The sequence below is a fragment of the Dromaius novaehollandiae genome, chromosome 1 (genome assembly GCF_036370855.1).
Source record: "Dromaius novaehollandiae isolate bDroNov1 chromosome 1, bDroNov1.hap1, whole genome shotgun sequence".
Lineage (NCBI taxonomy): Eukaryota > Metazoa > Chordata > Aves > Casuariiformes > Dromaiidae > Dromaius > Dromaius novaehollandiae.
This window is the reverse complement of record NC_088098.1, coordinates 161,104,344-161,126,274: the sequence shown is the minus strand read 5'-3', so window position 1 is coordinate 161,126,274 and position 21,931 is coordinate 161,104,344. Positions and strand designations below refer to the sequence as shown.

The 21,931-nt window shown below is 40.6% G+C and overlaps 1 protein-coding gene across 5 annotated transcripts in view; it reads left to right on the top strand.

Annotated features, from left to right (window-relative positions):
- The window catches only part of PCCA (propionyl-CoA carboxylase subunit alpha), a 313,606-nt gene that overhangs the window by 71,539 nt on the left and 220,136 nt on the right, over positions 1 to 21,931 (top strand). For all 5 annotated transcript variants that reach the window (XM_026121612.2, XM_064504347.1, XM_064504364.1 and 2 more), the window contains one exon: positions 19,560 to 19,691. In XM_026121612.2, the coding sequence (XP_025977397.1) occupies positions 19,560 to 19,691 (132 nt within the window). The remainder of the gene's footprint in view (positions 1 to 19,559; positions 19,692 to 21,931) is intronic.

Genomic DNA, 21,931 nt, shown 5'->3' with positions numbered 1-21,931 from the left:
TGAAATCCTCTTTTAGCGTAATGAACAGAGATCGCTAAAGTGGCGCCATATTTAAAGTAACCAAATATTTCCTACTAGAATTGATTATTATTTTAGAACTTCATCAAGCTAATCCTTTAAATTCAGACTGAAATGTCATGCTTGCTTTACTTCTACTTGAGACTTTTTATGTCAAATTTCAATGCAGGTGATTCTCAGGCAGTGCCTTTAGAGTGAATTTTAGATAAAGAGCTCTCTCAATGCAAAAATGTTTTCCAGCAGCAGCTTTGAAGCTCATCCTCTCTAATTTGGAGGAGCTTCAAATTTGGCACTGGTGTGCTGTTGGAATCAGTTGACTTCCCTGCATAACTGAAAACAAATACAGGTTTTGTTGAATGTCAGTTTTTTGCTAATTATTTTGCATGTTTTCTTTGTGTAGCTTAATTTGGTTTGAAAAACCTACAATGACTGTACCCAGTCCTCCAAAAACTATTTATAAAAACTGTACCCAAGTAAACTTTTCTCAGCTCTCATCCACCTGTCTCTTTCTCCATTTGGAAACAGAACTTTACAAGTAAAAATAAGCAGGAGTCCCACTTTTTCTACCTTTCACCTTATGAAAGGCATCTTTGGGAACTGGGAAAAGGCCCTCCTAGCTGAGCAGCTCATAGCTCTGTGATGGAGAGCAGGCAGCCATTGTTGAGCATTTCTGATATTTCAGAGTTTTGGAGTGATCACTTTTTAGGAGACTGAGACTAGAGCTTGTGTTGCTAATTAATGCCTTTTTATTTTAACGTCTTGTCCTCTGGTGCCTCTAGAGTGACTATGCAAGCCCTGGGCTAGCTGATGTTCTCAGTGGTACCCAGGTTGCTCATACAGTGCAGGAATGGGACCCATGATCTGCCCCCCACCCTGTTCAGTCTTGTAGATAGCTGTGCAAAGGTGCTGTTTCATAACCTCTGTAAGCTAAAGTTTTGCTGCTGTTGAAAGGGGGCTGTTGGCTTGGCTGCTTGTTCCTGCCATCTCCCTTGTGCTGGGTACTACTCATGTAGTCATCTAGAGGCAGTTTAGAACTAATCCAGAAAGAAAAGTTAGTGCTACTGCTGACAAAAAGCAGTGGACTAGAGTGAAAAGTGAGAGTCCAGGAGGTCATGACCACCCTCTTTCATGGCAGAATCTGCAATAGATTGACTAGCAGTAGATTGCCAATAGCTAGCAGTGCTAGTCAATTAAATTTCATATTCTTCCCTTCTGTGGTTGGGTCTGTCAGAACAAACCTTGTGCCACTACCAGTTGCATTCTTAGCAGGCAACCACAAAAATGTTGGAGGGACTTTGGCTGTAAAATTGAGGGCTCAAAAGTTATAGAACGTTGAAATCAAGAGTTGCTTGGGCATCTTGTATTCATTGCCTGTATGTGTTGTGCTACAGTTTTCAATTCCTAATGTCCTGTTCCCTGGTCTGTCTGATGCCTGTCTTGGGTGCAGGAAGTAGGTGGTTCTGAGCAGAGAAAAGATGTGTTAAAGCAATGCATCTCAGTTGAGGATGTGTCCATTCTAGACATGCTATGTGATGTTGATGGGTGTTTAAAAAAAAAAAAAAAAAAAAAAAGAGTAAGAGGTTAAATAGTTAAAGTCACAAAGTCAGCTTTCTTTAAAAGTAGCTTTTTGTGTATACATGTTGTTGCTTTCTCATTCCTAATGTCTAAGAGTATATTCTGCCTTTGATCTTAAGGATTTTTTTTATTTCATGAGGAACATCATCTATTTACTCATAATTATATAGCATCCAGAACATGAGTTAAAAGCCAGTTTTCTAAGTGTTTCTAAGTAAATGTAGCCCAAGAAATAAATTAAAGTTGTACTTCTGGAATTTGTTTCACCATTTTATAAAGCTTAGCTAAAATATTAAAAATTATTCAAAGGTACTCTGTGTTTGTATCTACCATCTAAGCACTCCTGAGACACAATGCACTAAAACTATTGTGGATAGTTGTCCGGTTTCTGCCCACTCCAGTTTTCTTCCCTTCCCCTGTGCCCCTTTCTTTGGGGACCTTTGACAAGAAATGTCAACTTTTCAGAATGATTGCCATCATTTAATAGGCTGATTTCTTCCTCTACAGGCTAGATTTTGGAAATTTAGGCCCTTGTCCTGTTACTGTTTAAGCATGCTTAATTTCTAGCACATGCTTATTTACAGGATCCAGATTTGTTTGTCTAATTACTTTATAACATGAGAGAAGCCAGACTGTACAACTCAAGCCCATCTGTTTTAAAGGGGGGCAGGGGGAAGGGAACTTGAGTTTTCCAAAAAGCTGTTCCACCATTCTCTACCTGACCAGATTTATCTTTCAGACCTGGAGGTTGTCTTATGTATATATGGTAGATATGTTTTACATCGAATATTAGTGTAAGCTCAAGGTGACTATAGTTCAGAGGGAACAGAGCTGTAAGGTGATTGTTTTATTATAAATTCTCTAGTACCACATATCAATGCATGTTATTGATTTGTTTCATTTATGACAGGCAGAGTGGGAAGCAATTATCGTAAAGCAAAGTTACAAATACTGTAGTACTGCCACTTCATCACACTTGATTCTGCAGGTTTAGATATGCACAGTTCCCCTGTTACTTCCTCATGCTAGCCAAGAAGTATAAGGTACACATAGTATTACAGTAGTTTGGAACTTCTGTATTATTTAATGGTATTTATGATCGTAAGTGGCTCTTTGACTTCAGTTTGAAAGTAAAAACAAAGGGCCCAATTTGCTTGTTTGATTTGTGCAAGAAAATGTAGGAGTAAGAGAATGGTTTGGAAAATCCATATTTGTATATACAGTTTTTATTATTTGAAGATAAAACTGGGATTAATGTTTTTTCTCAAGTTTAGCTACAAAAGTACCTGAACCTTTTTTGTTCATTGTATTTGGGCATCCACATGTGAGAAGATAACACAACCACTCTCATCTCTGTCCATCATATCTACTGTAAACTTTATCACAAATTAAGCATAATTGGTAATCAGAGGGAGAATTACATAAGTACCAAAGAACTAAATTGACTGTCAGAACAAACAAAACCTCAGGGCTCTTAGAGTGCTTCTCATTGTAGAAGAAAGAAATCAATGAATTTTTCATTTACTTAAAATGCAGTATATTGGACTTTTCTCAGTGGACCCTGTAAGAGCTAGTTATCCTCCATTATAGGTTAATTAGTTCCCAGTTTTCTCCAAGGATCTGTGTCTGAGATTTAAATAGAATGCTTTCTGTTTGTAATAATACTACCACATACATCCTTTTACAAATAAACAGTGAAGGAGAGAAGACAATAATACTTAAGAATTCTGTGAAGTATGTTTTAGCATGGCTGTGTTAACTGACATTGGTACTGTACCAGTGCTTGCTCAACTGATGAGAAAGCATTATGGAAACATTATTTTGCTGCCATCCCTCCCTCAGGCTGTAGCTGCTTCTCCTGAGTGCTTCTGCAGCAGTGCTGGGGTAGGGAGCTCTTGTCCTTCCCTGCTTTAGCCTCCGCAGTGTGTTCCTAGCCCTGTGCTGCAGCCTGTGGTGATCTCCAAACAGAATTGGATGAGCTTGTCTTTCAGGGATGGGAACCTTTGAACAGGATTTCTTAAAAACAGAGTCACAGAATGGCAGTCTGGAAGGGACCTCTGCAGATCATCTAGTCCAACCCTCCTGCTCAAGCAGGGTCACCTAGAGCATGTTGCCCAGGACCCTGTCCAGACAACTTCTGAATATCTCCAAGGACAGAGACTCCACAACCTCTCTGGACAACCTCTTCCAGTGCTCAGTCACTCTCACAGTCAAAAAGCTTTTCCTCACGTTCAGGCGGAACTTCCTCTGCTTCAGTTTGTGCCTGTTGCTTCTCATTGTAGTGCTGGTCACCACTGAAAAGAGTCTGGCCCCATCCTCTTGACACCCTCCCTTCAGATACTTATACATAGTGGTAAGATCCCTCCCTCAGTCTTCTCTTTGCCAGGCTGAACAGGCCCAGCTCTCTCAGCCTTTCCTCATAGGAGAGATGCTCCAGTCCCCTAAGCATCTTTGGAGCCCTACGCTGGACTCGCTCCAGTAGCTCCATGTCTCTCTCATACTGGGAAGCCCAGAAGTGGACACAGTACTCCAGATGCAGCCTCACCAGGGCTGAGAAGAGCAGGAGGATCACCTCCCTCGACCTGCTGGCAACACTCTGCCTAATGCAACCCAGGATACCATTGGCCTTCTTGGCCACAAGGGCACATTGCTGGCTCATGGTCAAATTGCTGTTTCACCAGGACCCCAAGGTCCTTCTCTGCAGAGCTGCTTTCCAGCAGGTCAGCCCCCAGCCTGTCCTGGTGCATGGGCTTATTGCTCCCCAGGGGCAGGACTCTGCACTTGCCTTTGTTGAACTTCATGAGGTTTCTCTCTGCCCATCTCTCCAGCCTGTCCAGGTCCCTCTGAATGGCAGCACAGCCCTGTGGGCTGTGTATCAGCCACTCCTCCTAGTTTTGTATCTTCTACAAACTTGCTGAGGGTGCACTCTGTCCCTTCATCCAGGTCATTGATGAATAAGTTGAACAGGACTGGGGCCAGTATTGACCCCTGGGATACACCGCTAGCTACAGGCCTCCAACTAGACTGCACTACTGAGCACAACCCTCTGAGCTCTGCCTTTCAGCCAGTTCTCAGTCCACCTCACTGTCTGCTAATCTATCCTGGCACTTCCTGAGCTTGCCTATGAGGATGTTATGGGAGACAGTGTCAAAAGCCTTCCTGAAGTCAAGGTAGACAACATCCACTGCTCCCCCCTCATCTACCCAGCCAGTCACCTCATTGTAGAAGGCTATCAGGTTGGTTAAGCATGATTTCCCCTCGGTGAATCCATGCTGACTACTCTTGATCACCTTCTTATCCTTCACATGCTTAGAGATGGCATCCAGGATGAGCTGCTCCATCACTTTTCCAGGGATCAAGGTGAGGCTGACTGGCCTGCAGTTCCCTGGGTGGTCCTCCTTGCCCTTTTTGAAGAGTGGAGTGACATTAGCCTTCTTCCAGTCCTCAGGCACCTCTCCTGTTCTCCATGTCCTTTCAAAGATGATTGAGAGTGGCCTAACAATGACATCTGCCAGCTCCCTCAGCACTCGTGGGTGCATCCCATCAGGGCCCGTGTACTTGGGGATGTCAAGTTTTCCTAAATGATCTCTAACCCAATCCTCCTTAACCAAGGGAAAGCCTTCCTTGCTCCAGACTTTCTCCCTGGTCACCAGGGTCTGGGATTCCTGAGGGCTGGTCTTAGCAGTAAAGTTCTCTGTATCATTCATCACCAGGGCTCCTGCGCCATTCAGTAGCGGGCTCACATTCTCCCTAGTCTTCCTTTTCTTACTGATGTATTTTAAGAAGCACTTCTTGTTGTCCTTGACATCCCTTGCCAGATTCAACTCTAAATGGGCCTTGGCCTTCCTGGTTGCATCCCTGCATACTTGGATGATGTTCCTATAATGCTCCCAAGCATCCTGTCCCTGCTTCCATCTTCTGTGCACTTTCTTCTGTTTGAGTTTTGCTGGGAGCTCCTTGTCCATCCATGCAGGTCTCCTGCTCCCTTTGTTTGACTTCTTGCTCACTGGGATGTACCGTTCTTGAGCTTGGAGGAAGAGATCCTTGAATATTAACCAGCTCTCTTAGACCCTTCTTCCTTCCAGGGCCCTATCCCATGGGATTCTTACAAGAAGATCCCTGAAGAAGCTGAAGTTAGCTCTCCTGAAGTCCAGGGTTGTGATCCTACTTATTGCCCTGCTTCCTTCTCGCAGGATCCTGACCTCCACCATCTCATGGTCACTGCAACCAAGGCTGCCCCCAACCTTCACATCTCCAACCAGTCCTCCCTTGTTTGTTAGTACAAGGTCCAGCAGCACACCTCTCCTCATTGGCTCCTCCATCACCTGTGTCAGAAAGTTGTTATCACTGCGCTTCAGGAAGCTCCTGGATTGCTTGTGCCTTGCTGTGTTGTTTCTCCAGCAGACAGCAGGGTGGTTAAAGTCCCCCATGAGAACCAGGGCCTGTGATTGTGAGGCTCCTTCCAGCTCTCTGCAGAAGGCCTCATCTACTTCCCGATCAGGTGGCCTGTAGCAAACACAACAGCGTGACCCATTAATCCTGACCCGTAAGCCCTTGACCCTGCTCATCATCCACCCTAAGCAGAGCTCCATACATTCTAGTTGCTCTCTCACATAAAGGGCGACTTTCCCACCTGACCTTCCTGGCCTGCCTTTCCTAAGGGGCATGTACCCATCCATGGCAGCACTCCAATTGTGTGAGCTACCCCACCATGTCTCTGTAATTGCAATGAGATCATAGCCCTGCGACTGCACACAGAGCTCTAATTCTTCCTGTTTACTCCCCATGCTGTGTGCATTTGTGTACAGGCACTTAAGGCACACTGATTAGTTCATTAATCTAATAGGTGTCACTTGTGCCTGCACAACTAAGGGACAGCATGCTGTAGTATGGGGGGCTAGGGAGGGGGGTAGAAATAAATGGCTAGAGACAGGAAACTTGAAATACTAGGCTAGCATGGTCCTGCACCTTCACTGGTTCCTAGAGAAGACCAGCAGGGCCATTTCTTACAGAAATGGCTGATGTGATGTTCAGTAGTGAGATCCATCTTTCTTTATCTCAGATAAGATGGTCTTTTATTCTTAATGGGAAGGATTGTGCCAAGTTGTTCGTATCATTCATTGCTGTACTTCTCATGATATCCTGCACTTAAGAGTAGTTGAGGGTGGAAGAGACTTCTGGAGTTTATCAAGTCCAGCTTCCCTTCTCAAAGTAGGGTCAGCTGCAGGAAGTTGCTTAGGGCCATGTCCAGTTGGGTTCTGGGTATCTCCTCCTGATTTCCTGTCAGTCATCTCATCTTTATTTGCATGGTGGTACCTCTGTTAACCTGAAGTTCCAGTCTCCCACAGGTATCTTCAGCTACAGTATCATTTCAGTCATCCACAGTCCTGCTTCTACCTTTCCACAGATGTTCCCTGTGTTCCCTGTTATATCTCTGGTGATGATCTATTTCTTGACAGTTGTCACTTCTGCCACTTTTCTCTCTAGAGACTGTCCCTCAAAAATCCTCTAAATGTGACCTTTGCTCTTTCTCCTCTCCCTACCCCTGGGATTGTTACCTTTAGCTGATACAGTTCTAGAAGTGATGGCTGTGGAGCTGCATGAATGGTGTGTGTGGTATGAGAGAGGCAAAAGGAAAGAGAGCCGGGTTGTGTGTGTATGTGTGAAGATGGAGCTGCCTGTTTTGGTCACTGATCTCTGGTGGTTGAATGTGACCTGTGGAACTGCATCCTCTAGCTGGGATTTTTATAATGGTTTTAATCTTTTGTGGGCAAGTGTTGCCCCAGTCTGGTCCTTCTTCCCTATGTGTTTTTAGCAACTCTTTTCTACCAAAACCAGCAGGTACTGACTGACCCTGCAGCTCTCTGGATCAGGGAACTAAACCTGGTTTGGGAAACAAACAAACAAAGCCACCCCCTAAACCAACACATGGTCACGCACACTTTCTTGTTGGCGTGGTTAATTTTCTGCTTGTTTAGCTCTTCTAAGCCTCATTAATGTGATTGACAGATTAATATTTATTTTTGAATAAATAATACCTATATACCATATGATGTTTTTTGAATGTCACAAATGAAATCTTGTGATTTTTAATGGCTCTCTTGTGGGAAAATAATACCAATTTACTAACCAAGAGGTAAGCAGTTCCAGTATTCTGAAGTGAAACTCAGCCATTTATTGATTGGGATCCACTGGCCTGCGCTGCATCTGGTACTGTAATTCCTGGCATCTTTATAGAATTCTTTGTGGAAGTCTTCAAAACAGTCTTTAACAAATACATTTTAAGATGATTACATCTACCAAAGAAATGCCACCTTGCCTGGCATCAGAGATAGCAGCTATTTGACAGGAAATAACTTTAGTGTCCTTCATATGAGGACAGGGAATAAACTATATTAGTTGAGAAAGGGGAGCTTTAATTAGGCAGAATGCAGTTACCTGTGTTGCAGTTTGGTCAGAGTAGTGGGCTTAATCTTATTTTTATGAAAAGTGTAATTTATGCAGTGACTCTCTGATCATATTTGAGAAATGACACCTTTTAGTGTAGTTGTGTCCATTGTTCAACTCGATTTCTCAATATGCAGTATGGGTATCAGGAAGTTTGTTCAAGGGTAGTTTATCTTTCTGACTTACGAATACTAGTCTAATCAGTAGATTCATGGTATGAGTTTAGACAATTGTATAAGCTTTAATTTGGTTTCTGAATACACAGTATAAATATGATTATGTAACTTTGGAAGCACCTGCAGCATGTCTAGAAAAATACCGGGTTTCTTTTTTCAATGTGAAGTTTTTTCCCCTCCAAGTCTTGATCTATTCTTAAGGGATTTTTTTGCAGATGTACAATTAATATCCTTTGACTGCAAGCTTACTGTAACATCGCAATAACGTAAATGGGAAATTTGCCATTATTTGTTGATCTGTAAATGTGTTCTCTTGTCTCTTGTACTCATTTAAAAACATAGACTAGGCCATTGTAAAGTTTATGTGAAGTCAGAGCGTGGACTAGTGTTCTTGTATTTGTTTACAAAGTTTCACCTACACCTGTTGGACAGGATAAATAATATGGCTGTGTGAGGAATAATGTGTCTTGTGCCAATGCATTTTCTTTAAATCTGTTCTTGCATTCAGGTTTCTAAACTGCTTAGGTTATGCTGTTTGTCTTCAATACTGAACTTTTAGTTTGGTGATATACAAGACTTTGTATAGTCAGCTGGGGTCCTTGGTAACATGAGATACTGGTTTAGCTAGAAAAATGCTCTCTTGTCCCCCCCCCCCCCCCCCATTGTTCTGTTGTGCTTTTTCTCCATGAATGCCTGGTTTTCATTTAGTGTAAAGTATATTTTGTTTTAAACATCTCATTGAGCGTTCATTGCCAAGTGAAGTTATTTCTTCCAGACTGAACGCCTAGAAAATAAAGTACTGCTAACTTTTTCTACTGGACTTAGTATAGTACTTCCAGGTAATTCTTTTGGAGAAAAAAGGCAAAAATACCATGTAAGGTTGAATCCCAATTAAAAAAAAGAAAAAAAGTGTTGTCAGCTAAGAAATCTGGTATTCTGAAAGAGTAAGTTGCACTTAATTGTGTTCCAAAATAAAGTAGCTTAATAGTGTTATTTAGCTATTTAACTATGGTTCACATTTATTCTTTAATTGATAGGATGGAGTACTATGTGGCACATTGGGCAAGAGGTCTTTCCTGCCTTGCTGGCATGATCAAGATGATTTTGTACAACAGTAAGGGTTTGTATTAATGATGAAACATGCTGCTTACACATGAGGCAAAATCTTGTGTGGTCATACAGTGGAGAAGACTGATAGAACTTTTGTGTGTTGCATGAAAAATGAAATGGTCTTTATGAAGCTAGAGGATTCAGAAGACTTAAGATTGCACTTCTTAGTGTTTGCCATTTCCTTTGTGCATACCTGATTTCTTCTCTTTATCTTCATGTAATCAGCAGCTATATCCATTTCCAGGATCTAATTGAACGTAATGAAGAAAGAGGTTGGGCTGTTAAGCTTCCACATTCTCTGCTCTTTGTGCTGATCATGGTGCTAAAAAGAGATGAGTTAACATAAACCTGAGTAGGCTGTTTAACCTTCTTTCTCTTCTGGAAATGTAGATGCAATAACATTTGCAGCTGAAAAGGCTCATTCGCAGTTTCTAATGTTTAAGGATGCAAATGAAGCATTTTGTCTTTTCTGTCGCCTGGAGGTGTTAAGCAAGGAAACAGAAAGAGGTTTCTAGGATTAGTTCCACAGATTTCCTTTATCATGTAAAAATCAAGGCTGGTTTCAATGCTATGAAGTGAAGAAAAGCAGTATGGAAACCATCCAGGGACAATTCTTACATGTTTCATTTGTTTCTCCCTACATTTTCTGGGTATTCATTACTTGTGATAAAGCTGAATACTCAAAGTTTTTGCGACATAGCAGAACTAAGCTCCTGCGCCTGTGTATTGGGCAAGGGGGAAGAGAGGACTTTAGGTTTTGTAGGTGACAGAGCGATTGATCACTGACAGTGGCATGTCATACAAACTACTCTATGCTTAAGTTTTATAGTAGTTTTTCTTTAAGAAATACTTCTAAAAACTTAGATAATTCAGTATTTGGGTTCTGAGTAAAGACAAAAAAAATACTTAGGCTGTTATAAAGCTTTAACTGTTTCTAAATGAAATTAAGCAAGACTTCAGCTTGGTGATTAGATCCAAAGTGAAAACTTAACAGTATACAGCCCCAATATGCTTTTTGTTCTCACTGAGTCTTGTAGCTTTGAGTACATGAGAAAAGCTGCTTCTGTGCTTTTTTTTTTTGTTTGTTTGCATAGATATGACCTGGAAATTGAATAACATTTTTTTTCCACTTAGTTTAATGTACACTCTGAAATGTTTAATTTATGAAACTTACTTTGGTTTAAAAAGTGAAATTCGATCACAATGTAAGCACTTGCACCCTTTATACATTTACCCAGTGATGGTGAGGTGTCCAAAATTATGTCTTGTTAAGGAAGGTGCGTGCAAATTAGCCTGATTCTTGAACAGTTTTGACCCTGTAAACTTAACCATTTCAATGCAATAAAAAAGGAGATGTCTTATAAGATTACGTTTTAAATGAGCTTTCCTTGCATCGTTTTTGATCAAGGTGATGCTGACTATCTAGATTTATTCTGGTTGTTCGCTGATGCTTATGCAGGAGGTTATATAGTTCTTTTGAGATGCACACTTTTTGAAGACAGTGGAGTTGTATACCTTAGTTGAGTTCATACTGGTTCAGTAATGGTACATGTACTGTATTCGAGCTGAGCTTTAGAGTAGTCTGGCTAACTGATTTCTTTCCTCCCACCCTCTGCTTATTTGAATATACATATAGTACATTTAGTGGAAAAATATATACATAGAAAATGCTGTTGTCCCCCATTCTCTTTCCAGCTGATTTCAGAAAAGGCAGAAGCATCATATTTGGCACAAATTGAAGTGGACCTGGAAAAGTCCTCTTTTCATTTGATCCTTCAGAAGTTTGTCTTGTCGTAGTGATGGAACTTAAATAGGACTATGGGCTCTACTGATTGTTTATTGTATGAAAATTTCACCAGGTCAGTTAAAATCTAATTTTAGCACAAAATAATTTTCTGGTAACTGATTAATGTATTTTTATAGCTACGTGTAGTTTAAGGTATTGTTTGCAGACCATCGTGAACAGAGATTCACACCAGGATTAGATGAATCAGATCTGTTTCCTGCAATGATGGATTAAAAGGTGTTTGTTAACCTTTGGGGGGGGGGGGAATACATATTAAACAAGGAGATTTACATCTGTATTGGTTGATTTTGAGGTAAATTAGTGGATTCTAGCTTTCAGTTTTTAGAATGGCTGCCTTGCCATGATTTTTTTTCTTACCTAACTTAATGGTTTGAAAGTGCTTTAATGTTCTATAATTTTCATTTTAAGAACTGTGAAATTTCTTAAATGCAGCTAAATTCAATTTCAGGTGAAGCTTTTTTGTTCCATTGGCTTTTTCCCTTTTTAAATAAGCATCTTTTTGATATATCACTTTCTTAAAATATGCACACTCAGACAATATGTATACACCTATGTGACACAGATCAGTCTGAATTGAAAGATGCTGAGATTTAAAATGGCATTGTACAATGTCACAAGTGGTAACACAGCTTAGGTGGTGGGTCTGGCTTGTAAGATGCAGTGTTTCTTAGCCAAGTAATAGTAAGTTTTATTTCAAAGCAGTATTTACAACAAGCAGTGAGGTCTGGCAGGCTGGGTAGCCCTGTGCTTCACCACTGTCTCCTTCTCTCCCTCCTTCCCCTGGGAAGTTGTTTGGGGTTCTGTCACCTTCCCAATCAAATAACCATTTCCTTCCTAGGCTAATTGTTATCATAGTGTACCTGCCTGTTTCGTACCCAACCTAGGTGATTATAACACTTGCCCTCCCCAAATGCTCATGCAAAACAAAAGCCAGACCTCAGGAAAGAACTGCAGTGACTGTAGCCAAAGGCAGATATAGTCAGAGAGAAAAGTATGATGGTGCGATGTTCCCCACTCTGTCAGTTTATCTATTTGCTTATATAACGTACAGTATTTATTTCCTAAGTGCTATACCGTTCTGTCATTAGCCTATCCAGAAGGACCTGTGTTCTTTTCTTTAGCGGGGCTCTCATGTCTCCTCTTCTGTTTTTCTAATACCTGTTCTAATGAAGGATGCTACTGTTCCTTTAAATGTTTTGTGTGTGTATGTATTCTCAAGACTGCTGGAGTTGCAAAAGTCCTGCGTTGTTCCATTCCAACAAGATTGGAGAAACTCTTGTTTGCTGAACAGCTGGAGCGTTAATGGTTTGGTGGTCCATAACCAGACCCAGGCATGTTGGTGTTTTAAGTCTTTTCTCGCTTATCATCTGACTGCATAGTGTGAAATTCTCCATTTGTCACGTCTAAATTTACAGGTTGACCTCTGTGCGTATCTTTGACTACTCCTCTGTGTGTTCCTTATTGCAAGCCTTCAGCAACAGTAACTTCAGCAATAGGTCCAGTTTTTGATCTGTTAGACGGTTTCTGTGCATCTAGCAGAAAGCTTCAGGGCATTCTGTACCACATTCTGCTGTAGAGCATTTTACCAGTTCAGCATCACTTAGGTACTGAGTAAATGCTGCTTATAGTATATTTCCCTTCCAGTGTTGAATAAACAATTCCTGTATTTCTAGGTTATCTGTTGATGTCCCTGTATTTTTCAACATCTGTCAGTGTGTCTCTTTTTTCCTGGTAGGACTTCTGAATCTTACCTGTCTTTGAACGTTTCATCCGGCCACTCCAATTGGAATTCCCCTCTGAGTGGTTTTATGGGTTGTTCAAACCTCTCTTGCAGGTCTGTATTTAGCCTGTGTGACTTCTGATGTTTTAGAGCCGAGCTAGCTCTTCTGGTCATTCTTGAGCTGTGCTGCTTATCTCCTCTGCTTTGTATGTGGCTGCAGACAGTTGCTTATAGAGGCCTGTTTCCTTCTGGTGAGCTGTCAATTCCTGCTGTAGGTGGGAGCCCTTATCTGTGGCAGCTGCCACTTTTTCTGGAACTCAAATTTAGATAATTACCAGACTTTGGCCTCCTCTCTTCCCCAGGGGATCTGCCTCCTTGACTGGCTCTTCTGCCAGTGTACTCAGGTTGGAAAAATTGAGGCAATTTTTCCCCAGTACAACAGTGAAAGAGAATTCATCAGCCGCATGCATTCTGATACAGAGATGGTCCATTTATCTGAATGTTAACCCCTACCACTAGATACTTCTCAGTGTCCGTGAACTTTTAACAGTGGTAGAACCCATTGATCCTTTGCTTTTCCAGAAGCCTCCTTGAAAGATTTGACGACTGTGAAAGCATTGGTGCTCCTAGCTTTTAAAGCTTTAAATATGGTTTCATTGAAACCTTTTCTAGATTTTCCTATGAAGGAAACTTGGAGGTTGGGACACAGTCTCTTTGCAAATTAGACCTATAATACCAGTGTTCACTGGGGTTCTTATCTGTGGACCTTCCTTCAAAATCTTATTCACCGGCTTCTTGAGTGAATGTGGTTGTTGCGTAAGTTGTTACCCATGCTTGCTGCTGATCATGCTCTTCTGTTAACTGCAACATAGTTTTACTTCTGCCTCTCTTCTGCTCCTCAGCTGTTCCGCTGCTTGACAGCATGTGTCAGAGCTGGTTCAAGCAGTGGGTTTGACTCAAACATGGTGCTCCTCAGAGAATTAACATTTTATTTTAAAACAAGCCTTAAAACAGAAATTCACACCCAAACACAAGAGCAGGCTGACTTGCCAGCACCCGGTTTCTTCAACCACCCCCCTGCACACCTGAGAGGAAGTGCTTGCACCTCCCTGTTGTTAGTTACCTGCTCCCACTGCTTATGCTGTGCTGCTTCCAGTGCCTGTAAAGGCTCTTTGTTAGCCGGTTTTAGCTCAGTAAAGCCATGGAAAAACACTTCTAACAAAACCTTGGCCACCTTCTGTCATGTCAGTCAGCTAGGTCAGTTGAGGAGTGCCAGAGCTTGCCCTGGAGAAGGGGGAGAACACTGTGGGCAGGGATACGCAGGGCAGGAAGGAAAGAGAATGGGGGAGAAGCATTAGGCTGAGTTGAGTTGCTTCCCCAGTCACTCATGATAGACTGCAGCCTCTGAGCTTATCTAGCTGGAAACACTGGGGTGGTTGAGACCCTTTCTTCTGAGTGAATGACCATTACTGCCTGCATTCTCCTAAGCGGCATCCTGAATTTGAATAACCTGAAAGCTTCATGTGTAAGTCTGAGTTGGTGAACCTATCAGATGGCTATGTGCAACAGGTTGTTTGGGTTCTCCTGTAAATTTCATGAGCATGTTTAAAACTAGCTCTATGTTTACACAGAAAAGTTTATTTTCAGTAAGGTAGAACAGCTACAGTCACTCCTGAGATCCTTCCAGCCTGTCAGCCATTTCTTCCTCAGAGATGGGAAACACTTTCCCATGACTGTTTCAGGCAGCAGGAATGAACAAGCACAAATGCCATGTTATTGCCATTGCTTCTGTGTGATAATTACACGGGCTCTTGCATGTGGAAGCAGATGGGCACTTGAAGTGGTTTTTAACCCCTCAGTGTGGCTTGAGTGGAAGAATCGCCTTTCCTCGAGGAGAGAGAACCCAAGATTCTTGATAGCTAGATTGTTTTTCCTGCTGTGAGTGGGGATACCTTCTTGCTTGCTGGAGTTGCCTGTGTTAAGCTGGTGTTATGTGCAGATTCAAACATCTTGGCTTGAATGAGGTCTCCAAAAAATGTATATAATTGTCCTTTAACTAATGTGGCAAGAAGGTGAAAATTTAAGTATTGCTTGTTTTGTCTAAAGCCGGGTTAGAACAGTTCATTTCCTGTAGTGTTGAGAGACCTGTCAGTGATTTGGCTCGTTTTTGCCACATGATCATAAGCCCACAGAAGAATGTATGTTGCAAAGGGTTAGTAATTACTGTATGAAATAGTGTTTACATATTTAACTGTTTTCATATGTGTACAAAAGCTGCTTGTACTGTTTTTCCTCCTTCGTGCTTTCCCATCTTTAGTCTTGCTTATGCTGTCATTCAGGCAGAATCCACTTCCTGCTGTAAAATACAGTAATTGCGAGTCTCAGCATTGATGAATTCAAGTAGGAGATGCAAAGGAATCCCTTCTTTTAGGATTAATTACTTTAGTTACCTCATGCCCACAGGAGTTTGTCAGATCGAGAAGATCTTTCCAAACATCAGGGGGATGGAGATTTATGCAATCATAGGTCCATTTGGCCCACTGTGTTCCCACAGCAGTGAGACTGTGAAGATCACCATACAACTCAACCATAGACTCCCCAAATAGGTTTTCCAAATCTTGCTGTTACTTTATCATATTTTGACATCATTCTTGTGTGTTTTTTTTTTACTGTATTCACTGTCCTGCATCCACCTGAGGGTAGAGTGAGGCTTTTGTGTGGCTTAAAGAAAGAAGAAAGAAAGAATAAACTGCTTGTGATTTTTATGGCACTATAATTAAACCAACTGTCACTGCCTTCAAAAAATAGTTGGGGTGAAGGGGAAATATCTTCAATATCTATTTTTTAGTCAAAGGAAGGAATAATTTGATGGACATAAATGTATTATGAAATCATTCTTTTGTAAAATACTCCCTCTCATTGTTAGTCTTCCTTTGACTATGCAGAGTAGAGCAGCAATACAGGTATTGCTGGTACATTTCTAAAGAAAATGTGGGTGCATGTTATTCTGTGTTTATGGGGAAACTTGGCATGCTCCCTTGCAGTCAAGTCATTAGTTTATCTTCAAGGTTGGAGTACACTGACTGTGTGAACGTTTGGAAGAACTTGCTACGTAATGTTTTAGTTTTTGTATATATGGCAGGCCCTTTAGTGCTTGTTGCTACATTAGTAAAACTGTCTGTGTAGATGGACTAGCGGCATTGGAAATTTTCTGACACAGTTGCAACACTTCTGTGTGTTCCATGAACTAAGGGTGCTAATGGATGAGTGCTGATAAATCTTTATGGCAGCTGAAAATGTTATTTCCACATCCTTTCTTGGTGCTCTATTTTTGGCATTTTTTGTATCAGGCACCAGAGTTTTGAAAACTTCCCCTTCTCCCAACACTGACATTGAAGAAGCTGGGGTGCTTTTCTGGAGATGAGCTGACAAGCTTCAGCAGAGGGCTGGAGCAAGCAGCTTGAGGTGACGGTGCCTTAAACTGATGTCACAAGACTTGCAGGAGTTTTTCCAACTAGTGTCTTAAGCTGACAAAAAGTCTTTTCTGTGAGCTTAGCTAGAATTAGCAGCAAGTCATGTCAAAGGATGCACCTCTTTTCTATTTAGGAGACTCTGTCACATAGCTGAAAAAGAGTGGATCTCTCTTGGTTGGTCGTAATTTACTAGTGATTTATGGCTTGCAGAAAAGAGCATGCTGAGTTTTGTGTTCAGGTATCCTGAGATTTCACCATTGAATTAAATTTTGCTTCAGATTCTGTTACTGAGAGATAATTGGATGAGGTGAACTAACCAGGGAAATGAGGGAATAGTCAGTGGTACTAAACTGCTTCTCGTTCAAAATAAAAGAACAGTTCTGTTTAAGGTACAAAGATTCAGAGCAGTCAAAGCTAAGAGGTGCGTGTGTAGACAAGTGACAATTTGTAAATTTTGGGCATAGAGTACACGTTTTGAGAAAAAGTTCTAGGTTTCACCAGGTGCAGTATTTGCATTAGAGTAACATAAATACAAGGTGATGTGCAACAGAGTCACTTTTTAGTAAGAAATACTGGTTGTGCCCACGTGGGGTATTACAGCTCTACAAGATTCGTTTAACAAATACACTGGTTGCAACCAATTCATTTCCCCAAATGGCCTGTAGCGTTCCTTCTCAGGTGGTTCATGAATCTTGCTTCTGGATGGAGCTATTCCCTTCCCACTCAACTACCTGCTTAGATGGGAGCAGGGAGTGAATTGGGCACTTTGAAAGTCTGTGCCACAAGGCAATGAAAGGAGAAAACAAGTTGAACAAGGTGTCCCCTACATGCTGACTGAAAAGCTGGATGCTTGCTGGTGCCTTGAACGTGATTCCCATCCTCTCCTGTGACCCCAGCTTGAATGAAGGTCTCAATATTTTCTGATAGGAGGAAGTCAGAGGAGGAAGAGATGGGGAGAAAGTGTAAGACGTGGCAGTTGAGTACTGGAAATAGACTGTGAAGTTGGAAGCCTTGGATGGTCTGTTCAGACAGGAAAAAGTTTGGATCCACTATCTTGATGACCTCAGGAGATCCTGTGTTTTTGATGGTAGACTTAGAGAGCAGTGTGTGGAGAGGAAGCAGTAGAAAGCAAAGCTTGAATTGCAGCCTGCTAAATGCCACTGCCAGTATTGTGGGAGAAATGGTGGAAACAAGGTATGTTCAGGCTGTGACTGATACAAGGGGGAACCTTTTCCACAAGGCTCTTTGAGACTGGAACACTGTCTAATGGCAGAAGAGAGAACTGCCTTCCCTCCAAGTAGATGTAGGCATCCTATTTAAAACATGGTTTTATGTTTCATGTTTATGTTCATGTTATGAGGGAATGAAGTACCACTTTCCAGGTCGTAATCTGCTGTTATTTCTGAAATGGTCGGTTCCAAACTTTGTGTTGGTACGCTTTCAAATACCAACTCCTTCTTGCTTCCCTTCGCCTTTTAAAAATTAATTCCTTTAGTGTTCAGATCCTTGGGTGCTACAATATTAATAGATCTACACCCTCGTGTCTGCCCCTCTCCCCCCTCCGTCTTCCTAATGCAGTATTTCTAACTTTGTTTTTGTAAGACAGCTATTCATCAACTTGATATATACTGAGTTGCTGAGCTAATAAACCTACTGTAGTAGAGAAGAGGTGGGCTGAGATGAAAACCGAGATGGTTCATGGTGAATAGTAGCTAACAAGCCTTTGATGTAGCTGAGCTGATGCTCTGCATTTGGTTTGGGTGTCTTGCACTGAGCTTCCTAGTGTGTCTGCAATACTTATCTGGTCTTTTCTCTGTTGCCTGAAGCATTGTAGCACTCCATTAACTAGGACGACCATAGGAAGTTGTCTATGTAGACCTTCTGCTATTATATTGTCCCAGCCATAAGCTGCTGACTATGAAAACAGTGACTCCAAAGCATGTTGGGAGCTCTCAGCTCTTAAGAGCTCATGAGTAGGACATTGTTCCACAACTTGAGGACAGTATCTTTTTTCTTATGTTTTAAGGTGCTCTGTGGTCATGTACTACTGTTACATAAACACACAAAACTCTAGCAAATTACTGTTTTTTTATTGTTAATGATTGTAACTTGTTACAAGGCCAGAGTATGTGGCAATCTTAATGTGTGCACCATACACCTCGGAAGTGAAACATTAAGATGCAAATTCTAGTATAAGGTATTGAATGTTTGCCATTGCGCCTAGGGTTGGTATCAAGTAAACTGTCCATCAGCTGGGAGTAACTTGTTTTTAAGCTGATCAGATCAGTTAAAGGCATCTAAAATTGGACAGAAATCACTGGCATGGATTGAAAAAATGTGCAAGGCTAGTATGCTTATTCTTTTTAAGGTTTAATTACAATGCTGTAATCTCTTTTTAAAAATATTAAAATCATTTTTATGGCTTTTTTTTCTGTGGCAGAAAAGACATAAATTGTCTGAAATACGCATGCACTTGCTGATGTGCCAGTATCTTTTACTGAAACAGTTCTGATGGAATTGCCTTTAGCTCTGTGTAAAATTGATGCTTGAAAGATGTTTAGAAAAAGTGCATATACTTGATCATTCAAGTCTATTGCTAGCGTAGAGAAATAGGAGAAAAAAACTCAATTCAGCATTCTACCTACATATAGAGTATTTTATGCTAACCTTTTCTACGTGGATATTGGCAAAGAGTTGTCTGCAGGATTCAGACAAATTTTATTACCTTTATTAGCTTATTATCAAGGTCTTTAAATATGTTGAGTAAGAGACTACTTTCATTCTGATGTTTCATCAGGGTCTGGTTTAAAGAACGCATAATGAAATTTTCAACTGCATTACAGTTTAGCTAGCATATCTTTGTAAATCACTTGCGGCTATTTCAATTGTGAGTTAGCTGGCCTCTGCTTTCTCAAGGGATATTTCTAACTTTCAAGCTGAAATATTTCGACTTTCAGCTATTTTTCTTTGGCCTGACTTTGATTTATACAAATGCTAATTATAGAGGCTTTGAATCTGTGTGCATACAGTTTTACAAGGTCATGCACATAATGAACTGGCTGAAATGCTGCTTGTATTTCATTAGGTTGTAACATAAACATATTACTGTATTTTTTTAAACATTGCTTCATTAATAAATTTGTTTTTCCTCTTTTAGACTTACAGGCAGTGCCTGCCTAGGGTTGTTGACTTTCAGTTTGTCTCCTAAACTTAAACCTTCGTTGTCTCTGCAGGCATCAGAAGGTGTCACCTTCATTGGACCTGACACGTGTGCTATTCAAGCTATGGGAGACAAGATTGAAAGCAAATTGTTAGCCAAGAAAGCAAAGGTCAACACAATTCCTGGCTTTGATGGGGTAGTCAAGGTGAGAAACCATTTAACTACTTCTGCCTGCTGTAGAATCAGTGTCTAAACTGAAGTACACTTTTTGAAGGTATGATGAAAAATGTAATCATAAATTCAGCTTCTTTTTCAATGAGATACGCAACAAAAAAATTGCAGGGTACAGATTTTTACTAGCAAGAGTGCCTTGGAAGAGGAAAGTTCTAGGAAGTATACTTCATAACAGACAATGTATTAAGGACTGCTTGTAAATGTTATGGAGTCTCTAAAATATTGTTTTTAAATTTAACAATAAGGCAGGTAAGTGTGTTTAATATATCAGGTGTTGCATTTACATGTACGCCTGCATGTAGGCTTTACTTTTCTCAGTTCTTCACTTTTTGTTGGCCAAGACCTTGGCATAACGTATTGCCAAAGTTAACGTGACACATAGCTAGCAAGATTTTTCAATAACATGGAGTTTGCTACATGGCATGGAGTTTCCATTTTATGGTCTGCATTGGTGTTGTAGATTTCCACCTGTTGCAAAGCTCATTGGTGGTGGTGGAGGAAATTGTCTGAACCTACGTGCCCAAATTTGGGGTTGGGGGTGGGGAGGGAGTGTCTTTTTGTCCAAATTTACAACTCATATTCTTTTTGGGGTTTTAGAAGGCATGATTTCCACCAGCTTTCTAAAATATTTTGGTTATTTCTTTGTATTTTGTATGATGAAATAAAGTATGTATTGGTTTTAGTTTGTCTTATGCTATAGTGATTATCGAGCTCTTTTAAAGTTTTCCCGTGTGTCCTGATGTAGTTAATGCTGATGTAGGTATAATAAATTTTTTTCCTTTAAAACCTTAAGTGTATATGCCTAGATATTCTGTGACTTTGATCTTCTGCGCTGAAACTTTTTATGCTTGACACTTACCTTCAAGTTAGATTTTTTCAAATAAAATTTGAGTAAAACTTTGAGTCACTGGAAAAGTGAAAAATCTATTTCAACAATAGCATATTTGAATGCAGTTGGAGAAAAGCTTTTCCAGTTTCATTTATGACATTGACGTTGACCTCTGATCTTCATAAATCTTGTTTACATGACGAAATAGGACATTTAATATAATTAGGAGCAACTGAGTTTATTGATGGAATGCAGACAGTACTTTAAGAAGCAATATATACCAGGACAACAGTGTTCAGTGTTGTATTGGTTAACTTAGGTTTAAACTCTGGCAGGAAAAAAAAAAAAAAGTTTAATAGAATGCAAAGTGAGTAACTTTCCACAAAATTATCTGTTCCTATGACGATGTCTGGAGACCTCAGCTAGTGAGAGAGAATGATTAAAATCATGAAATGGCTGTAAGATTAGAATGCACTAGAGAACTCTTTGGTACCGGTGATAGAAAACTTCACATACCACAGCCATGTGCTAGTTCTGATTGTCCTATAAAAACAACCTGAAGATAGTTGATACACAAGAACACTAGTTTAAAAAGCTGTGACGGCCTATCAAATCAGAAAAAAAGTCCAAAGACATTGCTAGTATAATAGTTTCCAACAGGAGGGATCTCCTAGATGAAATGGTTAACCAGTGCTTTGGTTACCAGTTCCAGGAAATAGCGCTTCTGATACTTGATATTCTCATCCTTGCTATGGATCTAAATATGTGCTTGTGTTTGTCCTCTGATCTCCTTTCTGTGGTATTGTGGCTTTCATTGGGATGAATACCTGAGCAATGAGATCATATGGGATGGTTGATCTTTGATTAGAGCTTGTTGTACTGTTCTGACAATTCAGACCAAGATATGAAGGGTGTGGTGTCAAATACAATCAGAAGAGGAGTCCATGAGAAGAAATTGGAGACTGTGTAGTATTTCTGCTATTCTGTGGGAGACCTGTTTTAGTCACAGAGTTAGGAAGCTTTCAAAATCCTTCAGGGCTTTTACTTTTGAGAAACAGAAATTTTACCAGGCTTAAGAGGGAGTTAAGTGTCTGCTTGATACTTGAATTGGTTAGAGATGGCTTCGTCTTTCTATTGGAACCTAATAAAGCTTGGAGAGAAACAGCTTTCATGCCTATGTGACGACAATGACAGAAGAAAGATCAATTGTGCATCTGTTCTTTGTGAATGAATAGTTAAAGTGAACATAAAGGATAACAACTTCTAGTGCTTCATTGTTCAGTTCAGGACTGCACTGAAAAACTTTGTTAATTCAAGAGTTGTCTCTTTATCTGGCACTTAAATGGTGCTGCAGATACACAGACCCTTCACAAATAAAGGGC